We start from the raw sequence: 8,435 nt of genomic DNA on the forward strand, positions 1-8,435 counted from the left end.
TTTACGGATAATTATATTTAAAATTATTTAATTATTACTTTTTGATAAAAAAATAAATATAATTAGCTTTTTTTTATTATTTTTATCTTCAAATTTTTGATTATTTTATTTATAGTATTTTTCCGTATCATTATAAAATAATTGTAGTTATTTTTACTTTAATAACTTAATTTTATTATTTTTATCTATAACTAATTAATATTATTATTGTTATCACTATTGTTAAATCCTCCGCAATGAATTTGTTAATTAGTAGAGTATACATGGCCGAAGTACCGTTAGCTAAAATGTTGATAAAATATCACGCCTGTGGTTTTATTTTTCCCCGATGATGAGAATATAGTTTATGAATCACGTTAATAATTCAAATGATGAAATCCCCGCGCTTACATACCGGAAGCTGTTGAAAAGAGAATGAAATATAGATAGATATGATAGAGATATACGTATATATACAGTAAGTATATACACCTATAAGAACTTTCTTATCGCGCATCATATTTCCGAGAATTTGATTACGTCAAGTAATCCAGCCCATAAATAAATAAATCGGATGAATGGGGGGGAATATGACTAATACACAAAGATTACGCGATTATTCTGATCCAGAATTTTCGACCTACGCTGCTTTTATTATCGTACCTTATTTTTTTTTATATGGATTTTGTTTATTTTATTTAAATACATTGTGTATAATTTAATTCAATTAAAATTAAAAATAAACTAATATTATCTATTTATATTGACGTTTATGTAAGAGATAACTAATCATTTATTATATTGATAAAATATCAATTTATTTTTGTACTTTATAACAATATTTACAAATGATGATAATATTTATATATATCAATATAAATACAAATATTAAAATGCATACACACGTACAAACAACAGTGTTAAACACCTTTGCGATGACCGCGTTTATTAAAAGAGTTGTCATAAATAAATTAAGCAATCTTTAATGACTGAAAACTCTTTTTACCTTTACTTTTTTTTTCTGTACACTTTAATACACTTGACAACGATAAATCCTATGGTAATGTAGGCGTGGGATCATTATTTAAATGATATCACAACTCGTCCTTGACTATTCTCTCCTCTCTATCTCCCTTTTTTACAACATCATCGTCATTCTTACGTTTGTTAGATTTTTTTGATCGTCTTTCCATTGACAATAAATCATTACGATAAGTACGGAATTTTTTCAACAGAACTTTATATTTGTCCTCTTCATTTTTTAAATCCTGGATGCTACTCAGTAAAAGATGTACATCTCTGACGTGTTCTAATTTAAAAAGTATTTCACGTCGTTTTTTACCCACTTCCGTTTTATATAAAATGTCTTGATTGCTGCTACTGCTGCTGTTATTGTTTTTGTTGTCGTTGCTCTGGTATTGTCGTAAAAGTATACGATAAGTATGAAGATAATTTTGGATAGTGTCAAGGCAATAACGACGAATCCTTGAAACACATTTTTCTGGAGACTCACCGGCGCCAACATGACATATATTCAATAAAGCTTCGATATGTGTATCACGTTCCAAATTAGCTAACACAAATGACAATAAATTAGGAACTGTTATTGGAAGATTTGATGAAAATATTGTACTGTCTTCTTTTCTTTTAGCTGGAAAAAATAATATTGACGGAAAACGATTCATTGTGTATTCCCACGGAAGATCATTATTGTCGCCGTCGATGCGCACGAAAATAATTTGGTCCACATTTGATAATAAATGGGCTACTGTTAAATATACATAATATATTGCACTGCAAAATGCACAATAAGGCGAGTGAAACATCACTACGACGTCTTTTGTTTCATCTAATACAGTCGGTAAAAATGTATCAGTGTCTAATTCTTCAACACAGATCGTTGATGCTTTATTTTTACACTTAGACTTTTTTTTAAAGTCTTCTGCGTAACGTTTTGAACTATCTACTCTCAACGTTCGTTGTAATGATCCAGTCGTATAATTATTTATAAATTTAATTAGATTATTTTTACTTAAAGTATGTTGCATCAGGTACTGGCTCTCGTGCTGAAAATTTTAATAACATCATTAAGTATCTTAATCTTTATTTATATACATAAATACTCTTTCTATCAATTAATAAAAAAATTAAAAAAATTAAACTTACCAATGTATCTAAAATAACAGCAGCAGTCTTGTCTCTCATTTTTAAAACATCAATCCCAAGTCCCTCACCAAGATGAAAGTATTGTAAACTATCTACAACTATAAATGCAAGTGTCCTATTTACATTGCACACTGATTCAGTTAATTTAACATCAGACTTTTGATCTGATTCATCTGGAAATATTGCGTAATGATATTTATCACCAGCGAGGAATTTAATGCAATCATATTCAATAGCGTGCCTTCGTACTGCAATCGCTGATCGTGGATCATTTTCCAGAATAATCATGGAAGTTTTATATTCACCCCTACAAATAAAATATCTGATTTAGAGTTCACTATCGCGATAAATAAATAAATAAATAAATAAATAACTTGATAAAATGAAATATCATTTACTTACTTTATTTTATTCATTTCATCAGGAATTTCAGTCGTACGAGCGTAATTATTACAGCACAAATTTTCTTCTTCCGTACTCTCTTTTTTAGTAATAATCTTTAATATATCTTTTCTTTCACATATCTTAGATCGCTGACTGTCGACATAACAAACTTTACCATCAGAAGAATCGTCTGTACACAACAAACATTTATTCATAAAGATCTGGGCGCAACAGCTTTCATTGATCCACTGTTGAATGGAAATACTAATTGGCGGGATAGTTGGTTGTAGCTTGGATTCAGCTAATAATTGAGAGCATTGATCGATTTTTAAACGGTGTTTATCTTTGGCGTGTTTGCGTTTTTTACGTAAATGCTCGAGTAATCGATTGGTTTGAAATGAATCGTCACAGTTATTATATTCCAACGCTACTTCTCTTATCTGAAATCAATAAATTATGTTAATTTTAAAGATAAAAACATAAAATATTGAATGAAAAAAAATTTACCAAGTCTTTGTGATAATTGGAAGATTGTAATAGGTTCCGTGGAGTAAAAAGAACAAGCACTGGATTATCTTTAAAATAAGGTGAAAGCATTTTTGATTTAACTCCAGGTGGCTGAAGCCAAGTAGAAACACCGTGTTGGTATTCATCTTTCCAACGAAGAATATTATTTAATGTCCATAATTTGTCTTGAGGATAAATCTATAATTTAAATAAATTAATAAACAGTAGTAGCTTAAGATGTGAGTTAATACTTTTTTTTTACATTATTAAACATGTATTTTCAAGTTCAATGTTTAAATATAAAATTAAGTTTTGAAATTCTTTCGTAGAAAACTACAAAAGATAAAAATGTAAAGTGTATACTGAAAAGCTATTTTGAATAAAAGAAAGTGTCAAGTACATTTAACTTTATTTTTTTAAATATTGTTCTACATATTATCAATTATATGTTATGGAAGATGTTATGTAGTAGACATGACTCTAATTTATATGTATTTATAAAAATATGTTTGTTGATTGCAAGTATTATGTGCATATTTACTTAAAGAGAACAAAAAAATATTATTAAAAAGCCTTCAACACACGCGATAAGCATTTTACTATCAAGATTAAAATTAAATAATTGGTATATTTATCAGTCGCATTGCAGTTTTCACGACTAGTATTAATTAAAGTAAAAAAATAATTATTAGAACTTACAAGTGATTCATTCCATAAATACAAAACTATTGCAGGTGTATATTCAATATAAAAGTTTTTAAAAGCTGTCTGAGGATCTGTAACCACAGCAAACGCTGTATCTCTGTTAGGATCTTTTTCCAAAGCACGAATGGCCGTTTTATAAAACTCTTTGTAACCAGGACTCACAGTAAGTCCTTTGAATTCGAAGAATCCAACCATAACTGACTAAGAAATGGATAAAATTTATCAGTAATAATAATTTGGTTGTATTTTAAATTAAAAAGTACCTCGTGGCTGAGAAGAAGATCCATCAGCTCTTCTTGTCGCGATATCCTATGAATAGGATTTAAAAAAGCATCAAGAAACCGCATGATATACGGAGCTTCATTGATCCCTCGGTATTGGATTCCAGACCCTCGAAGAGGATAAAGAAATAACACTGGATAACTTTGTATTTTATTATACTGCTGTCTACACTCTGACCCAGGATGCCAGCAATTAATGGCAGCGAAAAACACTTGTGAATGATAATAGTGTGCAACACGTTCAAACTCTTGTCTTACAGTCTGAGATTCAGCATCCCATGGTGCATAATACATAATAAAACAGACATCCGAGTCAGAGGCTTTTTCAATCATAGCATTCAATTGCCCCTTATAGAAATCAATCACTATAGAACTTTCATTGAAGAATGGTCTAGCAGGTGGTGATTTTGAAATTTTCGGTGGTCTATAATTCAAATTGGTTAGTAAGTATTTAAAATTCTGACATGAAAAATATAAATAGAGAACAAATAATAATAATAAACTTACGCATTATGGAGTGCAGCAAAAGTGAGACCCATTAAAACAAGAAACAAACATACAGTTTCACGTGAGCATGAAAACATTTTACTGGCGATTTTCTCTTCTATCAACGGACTAGTAACCTTCTGCGGCATATCATTTGCCACGTCGTAACTTCCTGAATTATTAGTTCTCGTGTCTTCTTGTGTGACCGGAATCGTTTCATCAACATTTTTCGTCGACTCTTCACTTTTCGTCTCAGCAATCATTATCCGTTAGCATTAAACCGAGATCTGGACACTTACCTACTTGTACTTACATATAGCTACTTTTTTTTTCTATTTGACGCATCGTTTCTATATCCAATATATTTTATAAATCCTTATTTTTATTATTTTATCGATTTTACATAAGTATTCAGATAAAAAAGAAGCATTGTAAATGACGGATTACCAATTAGATTAATGAACTAGCATACTGAGTCTATTAAACGTAGATTTTCACATACGTGTCACTTATGCACGAGTGCCCTCCATGCTGCTGTTTCCTTCACTGTTTAAAATCAGCTGATCGCTTGTAAACATTTCAAAAATTGTTGGTCAAATATTTCAATACTGGTCAAACTTGTTGTCAATATAATATTATTTATTGTTGGTTAAAATAATAATAATAATAGTAATTAATGGTAATTACAATTACATACACTTGTTTGAATTGTTTTTTTTTTTAATTCTGTAGTATTTATTTATAGGTTAGTTTTTGTTTTTACCGTAAAAAAAAATGACACTGAAGTTGACAGACATTAAAAATTTTTTTAGAGTTTTATGACAATTAAATTATTATAAAAAAAAAAATATTTAAAAAATTCCACATATGAAAATTAATAAAAATTACAAGTGAAAATTTTTAGAAGCATTTTTTTATTATAATTTTGTTATCATAATTTTTTAAATTGACAGCTAACTTCAGTATCATTAAAAAAATGTGTAACTGTTTTTATTTATAAATAATTGACTAAAATTTTTCACTTTGCAGAAAAAATGAAATTATTGTTTCGGAAATTTTACTTGATAACATCAATTGTCACTTAAATTATTGTGATGAAAAATGTAAATTGTAATAAAAACAATTTAAAAAAAAAAAAAAAACCGATAAAATATCAATAAAGAACGAATTTTAAAAATAAATACCAAGAAGTTTTAAATAATTTATATGTGATTAAATAAGCTGTCACAATTGGATTAATTAATATAAAAAAAAAATGTAAAATAATTATTTTTGGCAAAATGAAATCGTTGTTAGTATTCATCCCAAATAATTTTTCATATGAAAAAAGTGGTTACATTAGTGGAAAAGTACTCTATGACCATGACAGCGACAGTAAAAAATTTTATGTAATAAGTATCTGCACGAATGATTCACAAGAATCAAACTCCGAATTAATCGGATATTATTCTGCTGAAGAAAATACTTCACGTCGACTGCGAATAAACGACTGGATAGAAATTACTCTAAAACCGGGTAGTACGAATGACGCTTTGTACTATAGTGTTAAAAATGTGATAGTAGATACTAAGACAGTTGAAAAGTTCAGCTATCATACAGTAATAATAAATTATGATCAAAAAGCTTTGATAAAATCTGAATTATTCAGGACACAGAATTTACCTGGCAATCATTTTTTGGACTTGAAAGACATTTTAGAAAAAAAAATAAGAGAGGATAAAGTCAAGAAAGTAAATTATTTGGTGAACTGTAAGGAGACATTACTCATTTACTTAAGTTGGATGTTTTTGTATCCAGTGCTGTTTTTGTCCAAAATAACAAACAAATTGTTGCCAATTTTGAAATACTCAACGCTTGGATTACATCTTAATGGATGGCTGGAGAATACAAAATGGATTTTAATGACAATCATTCAAGACAAAAAATTTTCTTTGAAGACATTAAATCCTATTGTCGCAATAACATTAGATATTTTTTTAGGGGTATTTTTAATTAGATTTATATTACAAAATATCGATGACAGACCTTCGCATGTTTTACTCAATAATGCTGAGGTAATTATCAACTTAATAAATATATATAGTTTAATAATTATTTACTAAAATTATTTTTTTGTCTAGAAAGTCGTTGATACTCTGAAAAACTTAGTTCACTGGTTAATGGGAGCTCCAGCCGGTCTCAAATTAAATTACTCATTCAACAAAATGCTCGGAAAATTTTTCCTTTATCACATTCAGTTTTGGTGGACATTTTTAGTTTCCATAAAACCAGTAATGGATTTTTTCTTTGAAGTTCTTATGTTATTTGGAAGACTTGGTATTACTTTTCAAATAGCCATCGCCGCTGATATTTTAGCTCTCGTTAGTTTTCATGCTTACTGCATCTACGTTTACGCTGCGAGGTAATCTTTTGGTGACAAAAAATATTTTTATAAAAATGAATAATTAATTTATTTTAATTTTAGACTCTTTAATATACAAATTCGAGGCTTAACAGCATTATTTCGACTTTTTCTTGGCAAGAAAAAAAATCCACTGAGAGAAAGAGTCGATTCATGTCAGTACCAAGCTGATCAACTTTTTGTTGGTACACTTCTCTTTACTATTTTACTATTTCTCATGCCAACTACTTGGGTTTACTACACCGTATTTACAACAGTAATTATTTTTATTTAATCAAAAAAATTAAGCTATAGTTAATTACAAATAAGAAAAAAAATTATTAAATTAAATATTTTTTTTAGTTACGTATAATTATCATTGGTTTCGGTGGATTTCTGACAAAATTAAAATTTTATTTTCAAGTACTTCCTATTTATACACTTCTATGTTGGCTGTTTAATTCGCGATGCGTTCATAGTAAGTTTATAATTTATTTCTACCTTAATAAATTTTACTCAATAAAATTATTTTATGCTTATGCTACTGAATAGGTTCAGTAAAAATATCATTAAAGTCAATCCACGAAGATAGATCATCAACACTGATGATGACAACTGTCCGTTCATCTTGGTCAGATACTTGGGTCCATAGCATTCCTGATACAGTAAATCACAATCCACCAATCGAATGGAAAATGATTGTTAGAAATGTTTTCTGGGGAGAATTGCTTTACCCATTGTAAACAAATAAAACAAACTTTCAAATTACATTAATAGTAGAGAACTTAATTTATTTAATAAGACAATAATCTAGATTATTAAATTTTTTTATTAACAATTTCTGGGGGAAGTTTCCTTCTAATATCAGCTTCTTTGAGGTCAGGAAAGTGATCGCCCAGTTCTCTATCTAATAGTTCGTCATAATCATTAGCTTCTCTCAGATAGACAAAGTAAACAAAAAATGTAAAAGAACTAACAAGAACAATGTATGGTTGATACCAAGGTTCATCTCTTCTGCCACCTTGTTGACTAAATTGAGCCAGCCATTCCGCTGCAGGTGATGTTGAATATGGAATCGGCTTGGATTTATCATCATCATCATCATCATCGCCATCGTCGCGCTTCTTATTTTTAATTTGTGTTGACTGAGTACTACTTCTAGAAATTACCCTAAAAACCAGACAGCAAAGTAAAGATTTGTAATAAACATTAAGACTAAAAATATTTTTGTTACCTTTGTAACAAGGACCTCCTAGTTAACTGATAGGTCAGAGCACTCAATCGATTTATTAACATAATTATTTATATATTTATTGACACTTATTATTTTTATTTTTTATTGTTTAAAATTGCATAAGATTGCGGTATAATATTCGAATATGAAACTATCTTTATTTCAAGTGTCAGGTTATGATTCTTTTTTTTTTTCTATCTCTCTAGCTCACACACACATATTATATTTTAAAAATGTTGAATAAATTTTTCTTCTTTGTTAGCGGCTGTATGTTATCTTCATCTGTAATTTTAGTACACAAAACTATTTGAAT

At 28.6% G+C, this 8,435-nt stretch overlaps 3 protein-coding genes across 4 annotated transcripts; 1 reads left to right on the forward strand and 2 right to left on the reverse strand.

The window, feature by feature from the left end:
• Positions 1–829: 829 nt before the first annotated feature.
• Positions 830–5,170, reverse strand: LOC123268842 (thioredoxin domain-containing protein 11). The gene is made up of 7 exons (XM_044734242.1): positions 4,530–5,170; positions 4,005–4,446; positions 3,736–3,942; positions 3,037–3,234; positions 2,548–2,969; positions 2,146–2,452; positions 830–2,045 (listed from the first exon to the last, which is right to left on the reverse strand). The coding sequence occupies exons 1-7, from the start codon at positions 4,769–4,771 to the stop codon at positions 1,074–1,076; spliced, it is 2,790 nt and encodes a 929-aa protein (XP_044590177.1). The 5' UTR covers positions 4,772–5,170; the 3' UTR covers positions 830–1,073.
• Positions 5,171–5,690: 520 nt separating this feature from the next.
• On the forward strand, positions 5,691–7,656 carry LOC123268243 (phosphatidylinositol N-acetylglucosaminyltransferase subunit Q). The gene is made up of 5 exons (XM_044733170.1): positions 5,691–6,562; positions 6,629–6,909; positions 6,973–7,165; positions 7,252–7,366; positions 7,441–7,656. The coding sequence occupies exons 1-5, from the start codon at positions 5,789–5,791 to the stop codon at positions 7,629–7,631; spliced, it is 1,554 nt and encodes a 517-aa protein (XP_044589105.1). The 5' UTR covers positions 5,691–5,788; the 3' UTR covers positions 7,632–7,656.
• Positions 7,654–8,354, reverse strand: LOC123268245. Of its 2 annotated transcripts, XM_044733172.1 has the most exons (3): positions 8,123–8,354; positions 7,866–8,058; positions 7,654–7,795 (listed from the first exon to the last, which is right to left on the reverse strand). In XM_044733172.1, exons 1-3 carry the CDS (start codon positions 8,182–8,184, stop codon positions 7,679–7,681), a joined length of 372 nt encoding a protein of 123 aa, XP_044589107.1. In that variant the 5' UTR covers positions 8,185–8,354; the 3' UTR covers positions 7,654–7,678. The 2 variants fall into 2 exon arrangements, with proteins under 2 accessions (XP_044589107.1, XP_044589106.1); XM_044733171.1 differs by having other exon boundaries at positions 7,654–8,058; positions 8,123–8,351.
• Between the last annotated feature and the right edge of the window lie 81 nt (positions 8,355–8,435).

The sequence above is a fragment of the Cotesia glomerata genome, linkage group LG7 (genome assembly GCF_020080835.1).
Source record: "Cotesia glomerata isolate CgM1 linkage group LG7, MPM_Cglom_v2.3, whole genome shotgun sequence".
Taxonomy (NCBI): domain Eukaryota; kingdom Metazoa; phylum Arthropoda; class Insecta; order Hymenoptera; family Braconidae; genus Cotesia; species Cotesia glomerata.